Source organism: Osmerus mordax, chromosome 6 (assembly GCF_038355195.1).
Source record: "Osmerus mordax isolate fOsmMor3 chromosome 6, fOsmMor3.pri, whole genome shotgun sequence".
In the NCBI taxonomy this organism is placed as follows: Eukaryota; Metazoa; Chordata; class Actinopteri; order Osmeriformes; family Osmeridae; genus Osmerus; species Osmerus mordax.
This window is the reverse complement of record NC_090055.1, coordinates 5,231,867-5,255,746: the sequence shown is the minus strand read 5'-3', so window position 1 is coordinate 5,255,746 and position 23,880 is coordinate 5,231,867. Positions and strand designations below refer to the sequence as shown.

Below are 23,880 nucleotides of genomic sequence, written 5' to 3'. Positions count from 1 at the left end.
ATTTCTTCGGCTCTTAATCTTTTCTGCTTACATATTTTCGGTTCAAATGTTATGTTTTTAATTGTGTTTTTGGGATCTGAATTTTACTGTTCCAATTTGAGCAACCTGAATTTCCAAACCTTTCATTTTTGGATTTAACATTAAAATACTTTTATATTTAAGTTTAAAGAGGTAGTTAGATTCAAATACAACAACTTCGGTGGTGTTAAATTTGCAGTAATAAGTATTCAATACCTTTTCAAATTCAAAATATTATGTCACTGATTTGCTTCCATAAAAATGAACATAGCTACATTTTAAAAGTGAAAATGTGATGCTATCCGCCAATCCAAATTAAAACAGAAGAATCTGTCAATCTTGAGATCCACTGCTGTAATCTCGCGTTGCTCGGGCTGTCTGGCACTGCCTGAGAAGAATAATGGCCGCCCTGGTAGCGATGCCAGGAACAGGGAAGAACACAAGAAACATATCGGGGTATTATAGCTGACCGGGAATTAACGATAGACTCAGGCACTCCCTCTCCTACCCGCTTTCCGAACGGATGGGTAGAGGGGGTATTGCCAAGACATACAAGACACGGAAGAGATTTTGGTTAGGTGGCTAGTGGGAAAGAAAGCTAGACCAATACACTAGCATTAGCTTTTTTAGCGTAGCTAGCTAGAAAATCAACACTGTGCTAATTTGCGACTGCTGCTGGGAGGGTAAGCCTGATCAACCCTGTCAAGTGTGGGTTTGAAAACAGACTCTCATGAAAGACTGGAGTGTGTGATCTTCACTCTAACAATAGCTAACATGAGTGGATCTGGACAGGACAATGAGCCGGAGGCGAAGGTCCTTCTCATCAAGAGGCTGTACAGGTAAGTGAACTCGTCTGGTTGGCAGGCTAGCTACCTAAACGGCTAAACGCTGCTAAACGTCGTTAGCAGAAGAAGCCCTTCTAGCTGCCTCCCAGCTTACTTCTAGCTAGCAAGGCCCTTCACGTCGTGGGTAGCTAACTATAAGGTTTTCAGCGTTAGCTCTAGCTATCTGCTTCAGTCGGTATGCTACTACCCAGTGTTTCATTAAATTTGACACTGTCATTCATTTTTTCGAGCTTTCTACCAAGCCAGTTTGTAGAACTAAATTGGTCAACATTAGATAGATAGACAGGTTACTGTCATGTGCCTATTATTACTCTCTAGCATACATGACTGACCACATTCTTATGACAATGACTCAACGCTCATTCGGTTGCAATATGCTTACTAGCTTGCCAGCAAAGCTAGCATGTATGTAGCTAACCAATTAACTACAACTAGCCAACAATAGTAGGGAAGTCTGTTATTGGACAGCGAATCAAATGAGCTTGCATAGTAAACTTGGCAGCTGCCTCACTTAAGTCGTTTCAATGTTGCTATCCTTATGTTGCATTGGCTAAATTGGCGCCCGATTCAATGCCACACAACCTAGGCTGTCTAGCAAACAAGTTATGTAGTCCAGGTTGAAACAGTAGTACTGTTGACAATTGGAAAGCTGTCAGAGACAATTCCCAATGGTTATAGTAATAGCCGACTATGTTCATGTCCTCTCTATTGCTTGATTAGGGCTGTGGTAGAGTCTGTGCACAAGCTGGATGTGATCATTGGCAGCAAAGCATCCCACAGAGAGGTTTTCAAACCTGAGAACATCAGCCTTCGAAACAAGTAAGTATAACAAAGACATTGAACCAGTAATATTGATGTGCATGACCAGTTTACCAATCTACCTATCATCATGAGAGTTAAGAAGCTTTTTGTTGTAGAAGTGTATAACAATTACTATACGACAGTATACTGTGACATGCTGTGATCTGAGAATTATTGCCATTTCTCAATTATTTAAAAGCTGAGATGCAATACATGGAGTGATTGGAAGTGTAGCAAAGCAATAACGCAATCAGTTGCTGCACACCAATTGGCTGATTATAGTTAGTGCCATATCCCAGCAGTAGAGGAGTTTAGGAGAGTAAATAAAGGATGAATACCTATTGTTCATGAGGCGATGTGCAAGTACTTATTGTGTGTTCTGTCTGTTAAGGTTGCGGGAGCTGTGTGTGAAGCTGATGTTCCTCCACCCTGTAGACTACGGCCGCAAGGCAGAGGAGCTTCTCTGGAGAAAGGTCTACTATGAGGTCATTCAGGTCATAAAGACTAACAAGAAGGTACTGACTTGGACCCATAGCTGCTACACTGATCCCGACTTCTTATTTGTGATGTTATCGGATCTTGAATTTCTTTCGGGATTAGTACAGTGAATTGAATCTGTTTACGCTATGTTATTTCCGGGGGTTAGATGTTTTGCATATCCAAATCATTGGGTTGTCAATTCCCTTACACAAGCGAGTCTGTTTCTTCACTGAACGTGCCTTTTCCCTCCCCTCTTCCTTGTTTCCTCCTGCAGCACATTCACAGCCGCAGTGCTCTGGAGTGTGCCTACAGGACCCACCTGATAGCAGGAGTGGGATTCTACCAGCACTTGCTGCTCTACATTCAGTCTCATTACCAGCTGGAGCTGCAGGACTGCATCGACTGGACTCACGTCACCGACCCTCTCATTGGTGAGAGCCACACACACACATGCTCACACACACGCAAACAAACACAAGGCACAAGGAAGCACAGGCTGTCGCTCTTTAATTCAGTTCACTTTATTTATCCTGAAGGAAAATCACATAGGTAGGTTATAGACCTCACAAAAAAATGCGGCGTTCCAGACACCGCAAACCCGTGGGCACAGTGTCATTAGAAGTGAGAATGATGCATAACAAAATCAATTTACATATTTGCATTTAAAGAGACTGCATTTGTTCCTGCAGGTCGAAAGCAGCCTGTGTCTGCCAGCCCCAAGGAGATGGAGTGGGCACAGATGGCTTGTCATCGCTGTCTGGTGTACCTGGGAGATCTAGGTAGAACACAAACATTGTAACTTCTCTTCATCAGCGAGAATATGTTGGACGCATCGACACGACCTTCAGATTTCTTGTAGATGTTTTTAGGCTAGGTTTAATCCCAAGCATGTATGTATTGACATGTATCTAGATGAGCCTATCCTCTGCGTTCCCAAGGTCACCTTGGCTGTTATAAGGGAAGGGGTTCTAGCAGATGTTTGAGGTTGTCTGAACGCTTCCCCCCACTGCAGCACGCTACCAAAATGAGTTGGCTGGGGTGGAGTCTGAGCAGCTGGCTGAACGCTTCTACCACCAGGCCCTGTCCGTCACGCCGCACGTCGGTGAGTGTCAACAACCTACTCGGTCCCTTTGTCCGATCCGCGCCCCGTTTATCTCCCCGAACACGTCAGCTAGAGATTCACCTGTGCATATCAGATGCATATCAGAAGACAAGTTATTTCTTCTACATGATTGATTGGCTGCCTTTAAATTTTGATAAACAGGTAGCACAGTCAGCCTAAAGGATTTGGTTTTGAATGTTCAAGTGCTGTTTGGGCCAGAAGAGGGCACTGCCAGTCTTTTTATATTCTGTTCTCTAGAAATACCTGTATTTCGTTTTTGGTTGATGGGCTTTATGATCAGAAATAGGCTAGTTATTCATACAAATGTTAATGCATTATTTACAAAAAAAACGAATCCTATGTATTTATTATATTGCCGGATGTATTCACGAATTAATGTATTTGTTTTGCAGGAATGCCTTTCAATCAGTTGGGTACATTAGCAGGTAGTAAGTTCTTCAATGTGGAGGCCACCTACTACTACCTTCGCTGGTGAGAGACCTGTTAGCTATCCGTTGTTAGATATTCAACCAAATACAGTACACTAGAAATATGTGCTGGCTGCTCTTTTGACCTCTACCTCAGTTATGGCAGAAGTTCATGTTTTACAAATTGCCATTCACATATTGATAAGTGCAGGAAAGTATTAGGTCAGTATTTGAAGACTAATTCAGTTTTGTGGAGAATATAATGAAATATGAAAGAAAATAATTACATAAAATCAGTGGAGTGGAAGGAACTCCTGTGGTTGTTTCCACAAATATATTCACACTTCTTTTGCTCCATCCTATAACAGTATCCAGTCGGAAAGTCCTTTTGAAGGGGCCTATGGGAACTTAAAGCGTCTCTTTGACAAGGCTGCCAAGATGTACCACCAGGTGAAGAAGCAGGAGATGAAGAAGCTGTCACCGTCTCGTCAAAGGTGAGTGGCAGCCATGCACGTATGAGCGCTCAGAGTTCCCACACTGTCCAAAACTGCTAAATGTTCTACCCTTCGGCTTAATAGCGCAGCAATTATTTTTAATTGGGCACTGGAGTCCCGATGAGGTAACAAGGTAGCCACTCACAATTTTTGGTTCACTTAAATGTATTCAAAAGAAATGTGAAATGAAATAGAAAAACTCCTTTAGTCTTTTTTTCCAGGCTGGATAGCAGTCGATCACATTGGCTTGCATGAGTTGCATACATTTTTGTGGATTCAACTGCTATGCTTCCCCAGGTCTAAAGACATCAAGCGACTCCTGGTGAGCTTCATGTACCTTCAGAGTCTACTGCAACCCAAGAACAGGCAAGTCCTAAACACTCCCCCAACATACCGGTTTCTGTTGATCAAAACGGCAATTGAGAATTGGTAATTCAAGCGGTGTTTGTGGGCCTCTCATTTTTGGAGGGGTGTTTCTGCGTCTCTGCGTGACTGTTTAGTTGCGTGTGTGTCTCAGCATTCGGAGTTCCACCTCTTCCTCATGGTCTCCCTCTCCTCACCAACCACTCTGTAGCCTGATGGAGACAGAGCTGACGTCACTGTGCCAGTCGGTGCTGGAGGACTTCAACCTGGTGCTGTTCTACCTGCCCCCACCCGCCCAGCCCCACGCCCACGCCGGCCACTCCCCCAGCGAGGAGGAGGAGGAGCCTCAGCAGCAGCACGACTCGGCCTGCGCCCTCCTGCCCGACGCCCTGGTCTTCAAGATGGTGGTCACCTGTCTCATGGTGGTGCACAGTCTCAAAAGGGGAGGTCAGTGGCAGGATTATGTTCAATATTGGTATAAACCATAAGTTTCCTGAGCATGGTCATAAAGGGGTCTGTCTCTTGAGCCAGCGGTGAAGAACATTTTCAGGTTATGAAAGGAGTTCATGTGAGAAGAAAAAGTACACAATTGTGTTGGCTTTCATTAGGACTCAATTTGAACGGAACTCCTCCACAGGGTCGAAGCAGTACAGTGCGTCCATAGCTTTCACCCTGGCTCTCTTCTCCCACCTGGTCAACCACGTCAACATCCGGCTACAAGCCGAGCTGGAGGAGGGCGAGAGCCAAGTGCCTGCACTGCAGACAGACAACACCGGTAACACTGACAAATCTGGCAACCCTGACATTTCTGGCAACGTCTGCAGGACCTTTAAAATATAATGAAATGTTTCTCAAAAATATAAATGAATATCACCCAGCTTTGCGAAATGCATTATGCAGTGTCTTAACACTTTGACGGAGAACATAAATGCTTTTAAGTATATTTGGTGTCCGTCCCCCCCCACTAGATGACGCTGAGATGAGAGACCTGTCCGAGCCCCTGGCCCCTGCGGAGAAGCCTCTCCAGAATGGCTCTCTGGAGCTGGAGGACGAGGAGGACGAGCAGGGGAGGGCTCGTCCCAGAAGCGGGCCCGCGACGGGCGGGAGCGCAGCCGGCGAGCAGAAGAAGTCCGAGGAGGAGAAGCAGAAACAGAAGAAGAAGTACACCCGCCTCTCGCGCCTCCGCCGCCGGCGCTGCGCCGCTCGGAAGGAGGACGAAAGCGACCTCAGCGAGGGTTTCGAGAGCGACGAGGAGGAGGACGACGAGGAGGAGCCGAGGCCGGGCCACGCCGACGTGGGCACCCCCCCGCCCGAGGCCTCCGCCCCCAACAAGGAGAGCAAGAGGGAGCCCCTGCCCAAGCAGGGCAGCTGGGAGAGCGGGTCCGAGGAGGAGGAGGAGGGGGGCACGGCGTTCGACGTGGAGACGGACTCGGACATGAACAGCCAGGAGTCCCGCTCCGACCTGGAAGACATGGAGGACAACCCCGACGGCACGGAGAGCGTGGACGGGCCCCGAGAGGCGCAGGACGCCAAGGACCGGGTGAGCCCCTGCAGGGACGGGGACAGCCCTCCGGCCACCAACGGGCCCCTGCTGCCCTGCAGCGACCCCAGCATCAGCAGCAACCTCCAGGCCATGTCCTCGCAGCTCTTCCAGGCCAAGCGCTGTTTCCGCCTGGCGCCCACCTTCAGCAACATGCTCGTCCGCCCTCAAGGCTCCACCTCGGCGAACCTCGCCCCGGCCCCCGCCGACCCCAACCACTCTGCTAGCCCCTCCCTGGAGACCCCACCTCCCCCCGGAGACTCTCCCTGCGATGCTGGCCCTGGGACTGCCAACGGAACCAACGACAACGGTAACCTAGTAATTCAGCTTCCTGTTCCACAAAGTGACAACATATTAACTACACGTTGCTCCTTTTGTTACATTGCACAATGCACATGACCTATTAGGGGTGGGAATCTTTTGGTACCTTTCGATTCTTGGGGTTACGAATCAATAAAAAAACGATTCACCATTCAATCGATTTTTTACATTTTGTGAATCGCTAGAAGACTGAATCGTGATTCAAATGTGAATAAATGTTTTCCCCCCCACCCCTAGGAATTATGTAGTTGTACTGTAACATAAACACAAATGTAAAGTGTTACCCTTTATTACATTTGTTACTACAGACTTGGATTCGGATTCCGAAGGCAGCCAGCACAGCACCCAATCAGTGCCTAGCGAGAAGACCCTGTCCGAGAGACTAGAGATTTTGACCAATCAGGGCCTCATCCAGGTGGTGAAGGTGTTTGTGGATTGGCTGAGGACAAACACAGATATTATACTCATGTGTGCACAGGTAAAGGAGGACCCATCATTTCAGAGTCTCCTCATTTCAAATAATGTGTAAATTTCATCCAAGGTGCTGTACAAGTCCCTTTCTTTCTCTGCCCGTGTAGAGTTCTCAAAGCCTATGGAACAGACTGTCAGTGCTGCTGAACCTTCTGCCAGATGGGAGCAAGATGCTGGAAGCAGGTTCGTCCTATAAGCGAAGCTTTCCTCTGTGTTTTTCCTCTATAGCATTCCTTCATTTTCGATCTCTCTCCCCCCTTTTTTACCAAACTCAAATGATACACCTGTCACCTCTAAGGGCAAAGTTGCTTGTTTGGCTCCCCCCCCTCTCTCTGTTGCGGCTGTAGAGCTGGGCCTGAGCGCGGAGGTGAAGGAGCTGCTGGGTGAGTGTGAGCAGCCTGGCCTGGTGCAGAGCGTGCTGCTGCCCGAGGACCTGGCTCTGCGCCACCTGCCCGCCCTCGGCCTGGCACACCGCCGCCTCGACTTCCACCGCCAGAGACCCTCGCTCAGCCCCGTACAAGAGGTGCGAACACACGGGCTCCTAACTTGCACACACACCTGTCTCCGTTCTTGCCCAACGTTTCCACATGCTGTCTGCCGTAGTTGTGGGCGCATACACAGATGCCGGACCACACACGTTAGGAATTAGAAATATTTGCTCCAACCCCTCAGCCAACTTCTTTTTAAGTGTGGAAACCACTTCCATGAAAGTGCCAGAAAGCCTTACTTAAATGTGCCCAGAGTTAAAGTTTCTACTTTAATATTCATGTTTAGGAATATGTTTTTTTTCTTCCAAAGGTCGAATTAAACAATAGGAAAAAATGTGCTCCCTTACTGTGCCAATGTTTCTAGAGCCAACAAATTACTTTAATTATTTGGCAAATGTGATTCCTTTACATCGATTTACAAGTGGGCTACGTCAAGCTTTTCATTTACAGTACTTATAGCAGTAGACATTGCATTACAAATTCCCTAGTGGGTAAGTGGTTTGTAACGTAGTCATAAATTAGTCTCCAAAAGTAGGATATCATATATCAAGAAGACACTATTGTTCAGATAAATGATGTATGAATATATGTTATTAATAAGTGATGATAAGATTAACTTGATGGGGACATTACTAAATATTCAGCTGGAAATTCCAGCAGACATTGTAGTGAAGTGCCTAGTCATTGGACTGTAGGTCAAACCTGACCAGACATTTTTTTACAATCCATCCTGTTCACCTTCTCCTTCCCATTGGCTGCTTCTTGTCCCTGGTCTACCATAGATCGTTCATATTCCTCTGTGATAAACTCACCGTCTCTGCTGTTCTCTCTCCTCTTCCTCTCTCCTCTCCTAGTGTGTCGTGCGCGTGTGTTGTATCCGTAGTTTTGGCCACTTCCTCACCAGTCTCCAGGGCAACGTGCTTCACTTTAACCCAGAGTTGGGCATCTTTACCAGCATCAGCCAATCAGAGCAGGACAACCTGGTACAACAGGCCAAGGCCCAGTTCCGCATGGTGAGGAACACTCATGGACTAATTACTGCAGTAGAAGTCTACCAGAAATAAAACCTGCAATGACCTTTGATAAGTTGTTTTGGCAGTATGACGTTTTTGTAATTGATGAAATGTAATACCACAAGTATGGAATGATTAACATTGGATCTGCAATATTTTATTTTGTGATATAATGGCCATCGTTGAGTATTTCAATCTGGATGAAGACATAGCGTAGGTGTCTTGCTGAAACGTAGATGAAAACCTCCATCCTTCCCTCTGTGTGTGTGTGTGTGTCCAGGCCGAGGAGGAAGCTCGCCGAAATCGCCTGATGAGAGACATGGCACAGCTTCGACTGCAGGTCTGCATCACATCCGTCCCCATCGACATCCCACCACCCCCGCTTCTCCAGCTTCTAAACCGGCCGATGACTCTCGCATCCTTAACATCTCCCATCCCGCCTCTCCTCTTGCAGTTGGAGGTGTCCCAGCTAGAGGGCAGTCTGCAGCAGCCTAAGGCCCAGTCCTCCATGTCCCCCTACCTGGTGCCTGACTCTGCCGCCCTGAGCCAGCACCTCAACCTCATCAGGCAGCTGGCCGGCAGCGGGTGCTTCATCATCATCATCCCACGCACAGGTGAACGCCTACCCGCTTCCTTCACCCTTGGCTGCAACCTGGCTCGGCTGTTTCCCCACTGTTTGGAATAGATAGGCCTACGCATATTTAGATATTTGTCAACGTTGACCCCTTGCTGTGTGTTTCAGTGATTGACGGCCTGGACGTGCTGAAGAAAGAGAACCCCGGTGCAAGGGACGGGATCCGCTTCCTGGAGTCGGAGTTTCGCAAGGGCAACCGGTATGTGTCGGAGAGGACTGTTACAGGGTTAGATCCCATATAAAAGACTGATGGGTATTTCCCAGTGACATCTAAAAGCATTGCTTAATGATTTTCCTTATCTTGGGTATTTAGGGAAGCACTCAAAAGACTTTACTGTAAGTCAACTGCTCTGAATGCTAACCCTCTCCCCCCCCCCCCCCCCTCTCTTTTTCCACACCCTCCCCACAACTTAACCCCAGGTACATTCGCTGTCAGAAGGAGTCCGGGCGGAGTTTCGAGAGAGACAAACTCAAACGGCAGGACATGGAGGCCTGGTAAGACCTGACTGTTCGGACCGTCTCTTTGCACACTCCCTCTCCTGTTCGACAGCCTCTCTTACTTCCTTGTCATTCCCTGAACAATACGTCCTAAATATGTAACTCAGGTGCCCTCTGACTGCCCTTTTTTTAATTCAGTGGATGAAAACCCTGACCCAAATGAGTGTCTGCCTCGCGTTACATAGAGGCCGAGGCAGACTCGCGGAACATGCTGTGGAAGCCAGTGCACTCATGAAAGAGACGATATGATCTAGCATAGGTTACTGATGTCACTGGTTCTTATGTTCTACCGTCAGTAGCTTCATTTCAGGCATACTCCTAAGTGACACGTCCGTGGCGCGCGTCGCTATGTTCATCTAAAGCGGTGATCTCTGGTTTGTCAAGGCATCTATATAAGATGGTGGACAGCTGTCGCCAGCTGACCGTTTCCCAGAGTAATGGAGAGGAGGACACTGCTGGCATGGTGACCATCCTCACAGGTCACCCAGTGGAGGAGCTGAGTTCCAGATCTGCGCCTATGAAGGTCAGTGACCCAGGAGATGGGCTGTATTAGACTGGTTTCCTAGTTCGAGTAGTTTGATTTTCCGATTGTCCTAAGATTTGTGTACTAGTGAGTCGTGACCGAGACAAGATACTATCCATAAACTGTATTTTATGTTGTCTACTACCTGTACAAAATGATACTCAATATACTATCTGAGACCAAGGTTGTGTTTTTTTGTTCGTTTTTTTTAACAAAGAACTGACCGTTTTATTGGCTGATGGTTGAATTACCGTTGATGTCAGTGGTGAGATTCATCCGGGGGCAGGGTTAACAACCCTTTTTTTTTTTCTCCCCGTCTCCCTGGCAACAGTCTGCCATCCAGGCAGTGGCCTCAGCAGGCATGGAGCTGAAGAACATTGTGGAGTTCTACCGGCAGTGGAAGGAGATTGGCTGAGAGGGTTTGAGGGGCTCGGTCGGCATGGCGGACGACTGATCACACACTCACTGCCTCTCTCTCTCTCCCACTCCGTTGCTCTGTCTGTCTCTGCGTCTCCAAGGAAACATCAACTCTGCGAAAGGAAGCTGGACAGAAGTCAGGAAAGAAAAGCTAGAGGTTGGGAAAGTGAAACGCCGGAGGATAGAAAGGGCGAGTAATATGGGCAAAGGGGGGCTTTATAAGAAGTAGCAGACCAACCCCCCCCCCCCTCCCTTCAAACTCCCCAATCATAAAGAGCGACCTCTAGAGGTCAGGGTGAGTGTAGGCGGGGAAATGCTACACAACTTTAAGTGCCCCCTGGTTCACATCATTACCAGGCATATACCGTTTGATATCAGCAAGTACATACGTGTCAAAAGAGAATGCACACACATTCACGCTCAGATACATCCATTGGTATAAATATATAGTGTTTTTGGATTTCCGTGTTCTCCTCCTTCCCTTTTATCTGTTGAGAGTAGGGCAAGAGACGGCGAGAGGCCGTCTGGTTTGTGGAGGGCGGAGGGTTACGTAGGGGGGGAATCTAGACCCAGTGTGAGAGCAGACCCCTGGTTTTCAAAATCACTTGCTTGCCAAGCTTCCAGCCTTGCCACACAACAAGGTATTCTAGCTCACAGGGCTAAAGAATGGGTTGAGGTCAACAGATGTACACTTCTACGGGATTGGTTTTCTTTTGTGGCTAATCTGTTAGTCCTTTTTTTTTTTTTTTTTTTTTTGCTGTGAACTTTTGTGACCAGTGACTAATGTATTGTGGTATCTGTGAGTAAGGACAATAAGAGTAAAAGATGATGGGTTGTGCCCTGTTGATGGTTTTAATTTGAATTTTATTTTTGTACCCAAATGTACTTTATTTTTTTGTAAGCTGCGCTAAATGAAAAACACCTGGACGTTTGGTTAAGATGATGAGGGTTGTTGTCTTGCATTGTTCCCTTAAGCCAGTTGGATAATCCTTCTTTAAAACAACACATAGTCCAGAATTGTCATGTCAAGCTTAGTTTAGCCAGAGAAAGGCTGGACACGGTGTTCTGCTGTTGCCAGTGGCTAAGGAAAGAGGGGTCGGCGACTCTCACAGTGGCGTCACTGAGAGATTGGGTGAGATGTTTGTGTTTTGACCCCTGTGATCTCCTATATACCATCTGCCTTCATCCCACCATAGTAACTGTCCCATCTTGCACAGTGCAAAGGAAATGTATGTGTGGCCATACATTGAACAATTACAAATTAAAATTTACAAATTAAAGATGTTTCTGGATATTACTCTTCAGCACTAGCAAGTCACTCATAGCAATAAAACCTGTAGGTTATTCCAAACACCAAATTTTCACCAGTACACAATTTAGGAATAGTTAAATGATCTACATGTAGGCTTTAATCTGTTCTCTAACTCCTTACCGAAGCCCTTTCACTTGAGACTGTCTCATTCTGCAGTCTGGGTCTACTAACTAGGTCTCTGTTTGCTGTCCTCCACTCTGTCTCGTGCTCCATTCTGCCTTGGGCCTCGTGCCCACCGCTGCATGGCATAGGAGAGGGGGACCAATCCCCAGGCAGCAGGGTCAGTGCCACCCGAACAAAAAATGTTTGGCAAAGCATTGGCCCACTTTTAGGGGGGAATGGGGACAGTCCTATTCTGCGCCCACGTTAACTCTTAGGATGGTTTGCGGGAGCAAGATCAATAGGCTTTAATGGAGCACATATTTTAAGAGAAATTATTGACCATTCATCGAGGAACCTCCTGTCCTCCCTCCAGAAGTATTTTAAGGAGTTGGAATATGAAGTGTCCAGCCTGTCTTGACATCTTGAGTGAGTAGGATAGAAGTAACTTAGCAATAAGTCGACTGACGCCTTATTTTCACAACTTATAATCGTGCATGTCTTTACGCATTGCATTGAGGTGCGCGTTAAATTAACACTAATACAAATTTTACTGATTAATGACCCTAGCCTACCGCTCAACGAGGAATAGCCTGATTCTCAAAAACAAGATTTCTTTCTTGTCCTCGTCCAATGAAGTCGCCCAACCGAGGGTGGGACGTCCACATGAAGCTCTGCTGTATTTTCATTGGCTAGTAAAGGAATGCCATGTGAAAACTATTTGCACATATCTATAGGTGATGGAATAGTTGCATAACAAAACTAAAAAGTAGCGGGTGACTGCATCGTTTCCGAGTCGGATAAAAAACGTATCTGCAATTTAAATTGGTAAGGTTTGTGTTTTATTCCCATCTGTGTTGCATGCGTGTAACAAAAAAAGTCCATACTTAAAGACTAGGCAGAGTAGGTTTAATCTTATAGATTTTTGTCAAATTACTGGGAAGTAACTTCTCGACATCACTGCGCTCCCATCCCTGGACAGCTTGTGAATGTGAACTATGGAGATTTTTGAAAGAGGTCCTAATCCTCTCCTTTTCTTTTGCATGCCGTGCAGTGTTGTTAGGGAAAGAGTGATAGAAAAATAGTAACCTATTGATTAAATATTGGGGACTCTAAACAGTCCATGTTGGCAATGTGATTCTATTCTGCAGCAGTTTGATCAAAAGTCATATTATTTTTATTAAATGTGTGATAAACTCGTAATGTGAATTATGATTTTAATGCTGACAGTTCACCATGATAATCTTATTTACCTACAGTTTTATAATCTCGACTATGCACAAACTGTGCTATAGCATTAAAATCTTCAATGAATGCATAGTTTCTAAATGAAACCACAAAAAAATGTTTGACGTTAAAATTGACATTTCATATCCCCTCTGCTAGCAGCTATGTAATGCACGGTAGCACATTTCTACGCTGAGGACATTCTGCCCTACAGAACACATGGCTCTTGTTATTGTTGTTGCAAAATTCCACGTGAGCAGCAAGGAGTGTTGCTTAGTGGTTTCCCTCGATCTTCCAGGAGTTGTGTTAGAGAGCGTACACCTAGAGTGCTACTAGATTCCCACCGCAGTAGCGAGGCCTTGCCAAAGGATTTTCTCATCTCTCCTCTGTTATATGGTATTCAATTCCTCCGCATGCCCGACTCGCACGGTAAGTGGCACTTTAAAGATGTATTTAGATTAGAAGATCTATATAATTGGTGCCACTGTGTTGAACTAATGCTTTGTCCTGCTACCAGATGGCTAGGCTAGCCCTGTCAGGGGCAGACAGCTGAGGGCTCTCCCATTTTCTACGGCTTGGAACTCTTAAGTCAATGCATATTCTTGGAAAAATATAGCTATTACAGTTAAGATGAACTTGAATTGGGACGTTGTGTTTGTGTGAAGGTATGTTCCTGAGTAATAACTTCAATATTCAATTGTTGACGGGTTGCTCTACACTTTTCCAGTCACTAATGACAATTTTAGCAGTAGATTACTTTCAATTAATTAAAGTTAGAATTCAAATTACAGCCTACATGAATTACTTAAAATGTAAACTATTACAGCAAACATTCCGGTGTTTCACATTATGTTATTTTGTAAAATAACCTATAGCTTTCAATATGAATGTGATATTTCATGATTGCTCCATCTCCAGATCAAATTAAGGGAGTCAATTGTGTGGCTTTAACTTGTTCTACTGTGCCTACAGGAACCAGTAAATCCTGTTTTTCTTCATCAAATAGTTTGAGTGCGAGAGTGTGTTGGGCGTGTATGGTTGCCTGTGTATGTGTATGTACCCTCCCACTTGTACCCTCCCACATGTACAAGGCGTAGATGATGTCTTCCACCCTTGGACACGATGTTCAGTACAAAATCGTGTCGCAACACATCAATGGAATGTTCTGTGGCGCGAAGTCTTAGGCCTGGGCTGTTTGAACAAAAAAAAACGGACCTGAGCCCATGTTGACACAAGCCCCATATTGACATCTTTTTGTCAGCCCTTGAGTGATAGATGCCTATTGAAGCAGGTCATATGATGAAATCACGAGCAAAGGAAAGCATTTCAAATTATATACTTTCTGCATATGTAACATTTTCACGCTCATATAAGGATGTGCCAGAGGGAGTAATGTCCAAAGCCTCATAAATGTAGGTGTTTTCTTTTCAACTGTCTTGGGAGTGTTCAACTGTCCTGTCAGCTGAATGCATGTTTAAGAGTAATTAGAAAGGCTGCTGGGAAAACAATGAAAAGACTTAAACTTACTTTTGAAAAAAACTATTTACTTGGACTGAAGACTCATTTAGCAAAAAGGGTGAAATTGAGTCGTGTTTTCACACTTGTTTCACACTGCAGACAGGCCATCACGTTTATAGGATAAACAAATGAAATATGCATCTGGTAGATGCTTTGGCAGGATGGCTTCTTTATTTGAAGCTCATGTGTTTAATCCAAGACTAGTGCTTCTACCCTTCCTCTGCTGCAGTTGAAATATGGTAGCTGGAAAATCCTGTCAGCGTTATTTACATTTAGTCATTTAGCAGACGCTCTTATCCAGAGCAACTTACAGTAAGTACAGGGACATTCCCCCGAGGCAAGTAGGGTGAAGTGCCTTGCCCAAGGACACAACGTCAGTTGGCACGGCCGGGAATCGAACTGGCAACCTTCGGATTACTAGCCCGATTCCCTCACCGCTCAGCCACCTGACTCCATCAAAAGTTATCCAGATGTCACATTGTACAGTCCCTGTTCCCAACAATGGTATGGCTTTTTGCTCAACCTCAGTATGCTCTATCTGCATTACTCTATGTAGATCAGCAGCATTTGCAACCGAAAAGCCACACTGACACATTGTTTCAGGTCCTGTGTTCCAATAATGTGCACCTCATTTGCTAATGAATCCCTCACAGACTTTGCTCATCCCGAACCCAGTGACTCTACCAGCATGGTCTCAAATGCAAGCCATTGTTCTGCATTGTGTGTGTTTGTGTGTGTGTGTGTGTGTGTGTGTCAATGTAAGTGAAAGCATGCGCTGTTCTGCGCTTCTGCCTGTGTACATATCTGTAACGGTCTGCATGTCTGTGTGAGAACTTGCGAGTCTTTGTGTGTATGTTTGAATCACAATACACTTTCCATACAGTCTGTGCGTTAGGGCTATGTGTTAGGGTTAGGGTGGGTGGGTGTGTGTGTGTGTGTGTGTAAAGTGAAGAACTGCCCCTCATTTTCATCCATCCCAGTGTGTAACAGTCAGCTCTTGGCCCTTCTCTTTTCAGATGGGGCCTTACAAAGCACACATTGTACAAGTAAACAGGATAGGGTTTGCAGCTGGGCTCGCTCGCTCTCTCTCTCTGTCTTTCTTTCAGCTCACACCCAATGTCCAGGAGGCCCTAGGTAGCCTCGATCATGACAGGGGAAGGGGAAGGCCATTTGTCGCCCCTGCTACCCAGCAGACTAGGCTGATCCCCACATGGATCAGAGGTTTTGGAGTCTGGGAGGGACGTAAGAACGCTCCTTTCAGGAAGTACTGTGGAGCAGTGTGGATAGCTCAGTTAGTTTTCTCCGCTTAAAAACATTTTCTATCCAGAGAACTTGGAATTTGAGAGGGGTTACTAATATAGGGTGGGTCGCAGGTAAATTGTATATAATTACTTTGTAGGAATTTGTCGGTCCGTTCATTTTCACAGTGTTGTGAAAGCACAAGTTAAGTTGTGTGAAAATAATCGATTTTTATGGACAGTGTATCAGTAGGGTTTTGGATGGGAAGCTGTTCTCGCTGTTTAGTCTGGGCCCACTTGTGATCTCATAACCTGCTGTACATTACATGTATAGTACATTAAATGTCGTCCATGCACAGCCTAATGTCTGGTTGTCTGTTTGCACGCTCAGATTCTCTTAGGTGTGTACTATGAAGGACACAGAGAAAAAAAACTGATGCACAGTACTCATATTTGGCATAAATTGTATGTGACCAACAGAAATGTGTTTATCTAGGTAGACCCACCAAAGAAAAAGAATGCTGTTAGCAGAAATGTTTTACTTCTTCACCAGATTTGTGAGAAGAACAATTGTATTGTTTTGCCAGCCAAAGAATGTCTGGAATATTGAACATGTTGCGTGGGTGATGCACAGAGACGGTTTTGAAGGAGCCCTCTGTCCAATACTGCTGAGCCCCAGATCACATTCTTTTTTGTGATGCTAGCTTTGTTAGCAGCTCACAAGCTTGTGACAATGACAACCACTGTACCCCTCTGAGTTCACGTCTGGGTTTTTCTGAGAGCGGGGTTTCAGTTCCAATAGACATCACAAGTGCAAAATAAACATGTATGAATAAAGTATGTCAACAAACATGGTTTTCAACTGTCTATATAATCCTATTCCAAAGAATGACATAAGACACTGTCATGTACACGCTAACCATTGTCTTCCTTCCTTTCCGCCTCCATCTACCTTTGTGTCTGTGTCCGTGCAGTGTTTCCTGTGTGGCGGAGTGGGGGGAGCAGCAGCAGAGGTTGGGGCCAGGGCTGGGGCCTAGGCTGTGGCTGCTGCATGCCATGGGAGCCAGCGGGGCAGGGAGATGTGGCCCAGGACCAAGTCCAGGCTAAGGCACCGACGTTTGACTGCCCCGTCTGGTGTGTCCTGTGCCGGGGGGGGCGGGCCAAGTTCCGAGAGGCCTGCCAGAGAGGGAGAGGGGCCATCCGGCTCCCAACAGATATGCTCAGCATTAAACTGCCTCAGCTGTTCGACATCCACCAAGTCCCCAAGGTAGGTCTTGGCCCTGTCTGATGAGATTTCAAAGACACTCATAGTTAGGATACTCACAGTGGTACAGAAAGAATAGGCCATCATATTTCTCCAAAATACTATATCTTCGATTTCCGAAATTGGAAGCTTCACATCTTTACGCAATAGCTATTTTTGGTGTACACTATATTATGCCTGGGCATAAAATAGAGAAACATGACATGTCTGGGGGTGTGTTGATGCATACTGGCTTTCATGACCTCTCGTTTCCCAAGTGACCATAACTGTGGTCATATACAAATTTGGTGTGAAACATATTCCGTGCTGACAAATGTCACAGTGTGTGTGTGTCTTTCTCTCTCTGTGTGTGTGTGTGTGGACTTCAGGTTTTCCGGGAGGATGGCATTATCTCAGGCTACCGCCACCCCCGGAGTTCAGCCCTGGACTGCATCCTCAGCAGTTTTCAGATGACCAATGAGACGGTCAACATCTGGACCCACTTCCTGCCAACATGGTGTGTACGATGAGAAAAAGAAACGACTCCTTCACACGTGATTGGCCCTTAACAACTGTATGGAATATTCCCCCCCTTTCATAAACATCACAATTGCCATTGTTCATTAAACAGTTCAATTAGGAAGAGGCACCTATGGCAGCGTAGCCTGCAGTATGACGTATCGGACATCCTCTAACCCTTGTGTACGGCGCACGTCTGTGCCTCTCACAGACTAACACCTCTGACCTCGCGACCGCCGTCACAGAGTCTCTCTCTCTTTCCCTCAGGTATTTCCTGTGGCGTTTCAGCGTCCTGTGCTCCTCGCTGAGCTTCCTGTCGGACAGCTACACCTGGCCCCTGCTGGTGTACATGCTGCTGGTCTGCGTCTACCCCTTCACCTCCAGCTGCGCCCACACCTTCAGCACCATGTCGCCCGAGTCCCGACACGTCTGCTACTTCTTTGACTACGGAGCCCTCAGCCTGTACAGCCTGGGTAGGATGCTCGCTGGCATTTCTTCATGCTTTCCTTTTGTGGCCAGCGCTGACGTCATGCTTGCTCTTTGAGGATGGAGCTCTTATACTGTAGATGCTCTCCAACTATTAGCTCATGAGCAAAAGCTTGTAAGTTTATTGGTCATCCTTTGTCATACTGTAAGGACATCCGCCTATTTGAGTATATTGTATTCTTTATGGTGTGTATTTTGTTGAATGGGTGTGTGATTGAATTGTTGTCTGTCTGTCGAAAATATAATAGACTTAGTTAGACAATAACTTTATTGTTGTGTTCTCTTACAATGTAATCGCTAATCTTCCGCAAAGCTCATTAGTTGAGGGAGTCAGGTGGCTGAGCGGTGAGGGAATCGGGCTAGTAATCCGAAGGTTGCCAATTCGATTCCCGGTCATGCCAACTGACGTTGTGTCCTTGGGCAAGGCACTTCACCCTACTTGCCTCGGGGGAATGTCCCTGTACTTACTGTAAGTCGCTCTGGATAAGAGCGTCTGCTAAATGACTAAATGTAAATGTAGTTGCAAGAAATACCCTTTCTCAAATGTCCCAACTTCCATTTCAAAGACATCAAACTGCCAGTGGATTTGTTACAAAAGGATGAAATAGGGTTCATGGAGTTCATGGAATGAGAAGATAATGCCACAAAAAGTCATTAAATTTTTTAGTTTAATGGTTTGCCCCATACTGTTTACACTGTTACAGTATTGACAACCAGTTTTCTATGACAGACAGAACTTAGTTAACTGTAGTCATGTACAGTAGGCTCTGACACTGTTTGTTTGTGTGTGTTGTGTGTGCTGCTGGTCAGGTTGTGCCATAACGTACGGCTCCTACGTGATGCCTGACTGCTGGGTCAACAGTTGGCTGCACCAGCATTTTGTGCCTATTGCTATTGGCAACACGCTATTCTGCACCAGTCTGTCCTGCTATTCCAGGTAAAAAAAAACGTATGCTTTTCTCTGTCCTTTAGTTTTATGTTGCACATAAAATATACTGTCTTGGTAAAAGTTAGATTGTTTAAATCTGATTTAAGATTTGAGTTATTTCAAGCTCTAGTACCAGAGATCCCATTGGTGGGTCATCACATTTGGAAAATGTGGACCAATGATTCTTTAGTTGCAGCAGCTTGAAAACCATTGCCCAACTTGTCTTTCCTGTAATTAATGTATTTGACCTGAAAAACTGTCAAATCTTCTGTTATATAATAGCATAATGTTGAACTAGTTTAATCACTCATTCCCTAATGTTGGCATTATTATACCACATCGGAAGATGCCAAGGTCAAGGGTTAATATGATTTAGAATTTAGTAAGAGGACTCTGCATCAAGATTATTATGTAACTACTGTATCAGTCAAAATAATACCCTAACTCAATTTTGCCTGCATATTCTCAGATGACCGTCAGTTAATAAACAAAGTGAAGCACACAAATCTCCTCAATTTCTCAAAAATCCTTTTAACAAAAAAAAACATAATTAAAAGACCTGTTGACTTGATAGTTCCTGATAGTGGAAATACATTTATTTTGGCTTCAGTAGGGTTCTTTACCCCATAAATATTTTCCCTTCTCCTTTCTATCAGATTCCTGGAGCTGCAATACCCACACACGAGTAAAATTCTACGGACAGGGGCATTCGTCATTCCATTCATCTTTGACAACATACCACTTTTTTACAGAGTGAGTGTCACATGATTAGAAACTGACTTTGACCTTAATATTCCCTAACATCATTGAATTATGTTCTTAGAATGCGTTTGTTACGTAAATAATATTTTTGTCTGGGGAATTGGCTCAATAATGGATAATCAGATTTGTAGTTTAGTTGAAAGTAACGTTTATGGCAAACCACAGTTGTGTTTCTTTTTTATTTGATGTGTGTGGGTGTGATTACCATCTTCTTACTGTGTGCGTGTGTATGCATGTGCACATGTGTGTGGATGCTTGTGTGTGTGTGTGTGTGTTTGTGTGTGTAGTTGCTCCTATGTTGTGGGGGTAACTGCAGCCACAGTGATGCTCTATCCAGTCACTGCTACCACCTCCTCTTCGCCGTTCTCACCTGCTTCCTGTTTGCCTCCCACCTCCCAGAGAGGCTGGCTCCCGGGCGCTTCGACTACTTTGGTAGGTCCATGGCAACACGGCGCTACCATGGCAACTGTAGTGGTTGGCGGGAATCCAGCTGCTTGACTGTGTTGTGGGTTCAGTCTTTAAATGTGGTTCCTAGTTATTTAGATGTAAAGTAGTGGTTGCTTGCAGCCTCTACTTTACTTGGCAGGTGTTACCACCTCCAAAGTCACTCATTACTTTTTTATTCATTTGCATGTCTTTTTCTGGTATTTTTACTTTCCTTCCCTCTCCTTTGCCTTGTTTTCTGTTTCATGTCTGTGTTTCTCTCTCTTCTTCCTTCATTCTATTGTTCTCACTCTGTCTCTGTCTTCTCCTTCTCTCAAACAGGTCACAGTCACCAGCTCTTTCATATCTGTGCCGTGGTGGGCACCCACTTTCAAATGGAAGCCGTACTAGCCGACATGACCTCCCGCAGTGCCTGGCTCATCGCCCAGGGGGCACTTCCTTCCTTCCTGGGTACGGTAGGGGCACTGGCCCTAGGCCTCCTCCTCAACCTGGGCATCATTGGCATCTTCAGTGCCCCACTGCTTTGGAACCCACGTCAGAGCTCCAATCAACCACACATGCTTCCATGTGAACACAAGGAACTTTGAGGGTGTCAATCACCACCAATTAGAAAAAAGGCTGACCAGTACTTTTCATTGGAAAGGGATGGCTAAATCCCATTGGCTAATCTAATAGGAAAGGAAACATAAAACAGTTAGAAGTAGAGCTTGTTTAATCCTGTCACTTTTATGTATTTTTTCTACCTATTGTTTTGATACTAAATCTTGTTATTCTAACAACTATTGTTATACTATTGTGTTTCACTGTTTACTGAAAAAGCTGAAGACCCAGTCCTTTTGTTAAAACCTTTCGAATAACAGAAAAGCATTTAGAGCCACCATAGAAACGGATGTTTCTTACCTCTTACCTATACTTGAAGGGCTCTGGGTTTAATGAAGCTGTGTGATATCTAAAACAGGACACCTTTTTGTGCCTTATTGTTGACAGTGACACTATTATTCACAAGGCACAAGACATAACATTACCTAAACACGGGATTCCTGATTGTGAAAATATCAGACTGGAAAGATAAAATGCAGGGATTTTCTCAAATTAATACATTTTGAGTTACCAGCCAGCTCCTCTTGTAATGCTTTCTTTTATCAGGTAATTATACTTATGGTTCTGGCCACAATGTATCATTTCAAACTGAAGATGTTACTGGAGTACTATTTTCCTCAGGGTTGGAATATACACATATCATCATCTCATTTACATTTTCTCATTTACATTTACCTAATGAAAAGCAGTTTAGATTGCCAGGCCCAGATTGATAATTGATAGCCATCCATAATGGATTAAAATTATTTTCAGGCCAATGCAACACTCTTAGATTTCTGTCCTTTTACGGCAATATTTAGGATTAATGTATGGCCGGGTGGAGTCGTGTCCACAAAATAAAAGACATGTCTTTTTCTTGGTATGTTTCCATAGCAACTCCACAAGTGCCTTTAAACCCCTGGTATTGGACAGCAAATTATACTGTAAATGGGCAGTAAGTGGGCAGTAAGTGTTTAATTTGTGACTGTTACATATTAAAAAAAAATGGTCATCTGATGTTTTGACTTACAATCCTGATATTACTAATTGAATCTTGGTTTATGGTTGTGTCTAAGCAAATAACATTTCAAAATATATCAACAGTAATTATTGCTCAGTTATTTTGCAAATGGTGTTTTTGAAAGAAACACAATGGTCATTATCGAAGCAATTCTTGAGGAATGTTAGTCACCATATTGGTGACAATTTTGTCACAAATGTATACAACAAATTTTCAAGATTAGTATTACAGATTAGTTAAGTGCATTTCACAAAAATCTTGGTACTATGTCGTGGGAGCATTGGGGTGGTCATTGCAAAGTTACGACAATACAACTATTTCTGCGCTATTTATTTCATAGTCTGAGGCTATTGTTTACATGAATCATTGACATTGTATGTTGTCTTAGATATATGTTTATTTGTAGTATATCAGCAGTTACTATCTTTAGTGAAAAATATGGTTGGGTTCTGTCGGAAGTGACATAATCGCACCCTATTTTATAAAATTAAGTTATTCGAATATCTACAAAAGACTGTATTTCATTAATAACAGTTCCCAAATTATGATATTTCAAAGTTTCCAATGTTCCCCCTGAGACTGTGTTATTTTGTTGAGATTGTTAACTCCAGGATATGTGCTCCTTATACTATTGATTCCAATTCAGATGTGCATTGTGGGAATGATTGAAAGGAAGGAAAGCAGTGAAACGACTGAAGATCCTGTAGTTCTGTCACATTACAGCTATCATAGAAAGAAAACAGAGCATTTTTACACTAAAGATCAAACATAGTGTTATATGTCACACTCTTAGACCCTTTCATTGACACACACACACACGCTGTAGGGCATTTTTGTTGGTAGTGCAGCTCTGTGCAGTATGTGTAGAGGCGTTGGAGAGTTATGAGGGAATTGTACGTGATATTGTGGTCTGTGAGGGAGCAGGACGTTGTTATATGTATAGCAGAAGTTTGACAAGGTAATGCTGAATATAATGCATGTGCACTGTAGGATAACGGCAGAAACACACTTACAAACACACACACACACACGGGCTGGTTGGCTGCCAAACCTGAAAGGTGTAGCCTACAGACCTGTCTGACTTGATATTTTATTGCCAGAGTGAAATTATTTTTGGCTTACAATGTTGTATCTAGGCAATGCTTTGCTAGATTTTAATAAAGGATGATCATCTAAAAATCTTTTTTTTTTTTACAGCATTTAGTGTTCACCACACTTTTCTATGGAAATGTGTCATTACCAGACTTTGGCATGGTGGGCCATATTTATGAATGGCATCTGAATTCACATACTCTCAAATTGTGACTAGGTTCAGATCTTAAAAAGAATTAACTATCTTCTTCAGAGACAAAACACTATTTTAAATGTTGCCAATTATGTCAAAACCGATTGACTTGGTGTGCATATTTGGTTGAGGGTATTGTTATAGTCATTGCTCACATTCAGTGTATTGGTACATGGTACTGTTTCAGTATTAACAGCAAAATGTACCTAAACACAGTGGTCATACTGTCAAATTAAGTAAAACAAGGATGGAGTCACAAGTCTATCAAAATGAAAGAATCGGTGATTCTTTGTAAACACAAAGTTTGAGTAAAGCAAGGAGACAAGAAAAGTGGAGCCAAGTTATAGTAGATTTTTGCACCACTGACATTGTTTAAATATAATACATGCTGCTTCAGGAAAAAATATAACTACCATTTGGAGAGAAATGTTTTGTAAGATTATAGTTTATTTTGTATGCTTAAACTTTGTGAAAAACATGTAATCTTCACTGGAATACTTGTTCAATAAAAAAGACTTACCACTTATTTTTTTATTCTCATTTTTATTCAACAGTGTAATTGCATAAAGAACAATGTAATACGTGTTGTAGTACAGTGTCTCATTTACATTGCACTTCAACCAGATTAGGAAGGAATTCTTTAGAATTATATTCTATTAGGTACTTAAGGTATTAGGTATTGTATTTCCCAAGTTAAAGTGTATTTTAGGGATAACCTTAGTTAGTGAGAACCTTGGCCACACAATAAATACTTTCAATTCTGGAGAATTTATATGGGTTGAA

At 44.1% G+C, this 23,880-nt stretch overlaps 2 protein-coding genes across 4 annotated transcripts; both read left to right on the top strand.

Annotated features, from left to right (window-relative positions):
* Window positions 1-421: 421 nt before the first annotated feature.
* Window positions 422-11,705, top strand: smg5 (SMG5 nonsense mediated mRNA decay factor). Of its 3 annotated transcripts, XM_067238558.1 has the most exons (22): window positions 422-857; window positions 1,584-1,682; window positions 2,056-2,179; window positions 2,419-2,575; window positions 2,834-2,923; window positions 3,157-3,246; window positions 3,660-3,738; window positions 4,043-4,168; window positions 4,466-4,534; window positions 4,743-4,978; window positions 5,169-5,306; window positions 5,500-6,381; window positions 6,701-6,870; window positions 6,971-7,046; window positions 7,211-7,386; window positions 8,206-8,364; window positions 8,645-8,704; window positions 8,819-8,978; window positions 9,107-9,197; window positions 9,419-9,493; window positions 9,881-10,019; window positions 10,351-11,705. In XM_067238558.1, the coding sequence occupies exons 1-22, from the start codon at window positions 793-795 to the stop codon at window positions 10,432-10,434; spliced, it is 3,345 nt and encodes a 1,114-aa protein (XP_067094659.1). In that variant the 5' UTR covers window positions 422-792; the 3' UTR covers window positions 10,435-11,705. The 3 variants fall into 3 exon arrangements, with proteins under 3 accessions (XP_067094659.1, XP_067094660.1, XP_067094661.1); XM_067238559.1 differs by lacking the exon at window positions 10,351-11,705 and having other exon boundaries at window positions 9,793-9,894; XM_067238560.1 differs by lacking the exons at window positions 9,881-10,019; window positions 10,351-11,705 and adding an exon at window positions 9,796-9,871.
* A 1,691-nt stretch (window positions 11,706-13,396) lies between these two features.
* Window positions 13,397-23,614, top strand: paqr6 (progestin and adipoQ receptor family member VI). The gene is made up of 8 exons (XM_067237820.1): window positions 13,397-13,503; window positions 16,805-17,097; window positions 17,463-17,590; window positions 17,860-18,065; window positions 18,889-19,015; window positions 19,663-19,759; window positions 20,056-20,200; window positions 20,534-23,614. The coding sequence occupies exons 1-8, from the start codon at window positions 13,488-13,490 to the stop codon at window positions 20,797-20,799; spliced, it is 1,278 nt and encodes a 425-aa protein (XP_067093921.1). The 5' UTR covers window positions 13,397-13,487; the 3' UTR covers window positions 20,800-23,614.
* The last annotated feature ends 266 nt before the right edge of the window (window positions 23,615-23,880 follow it).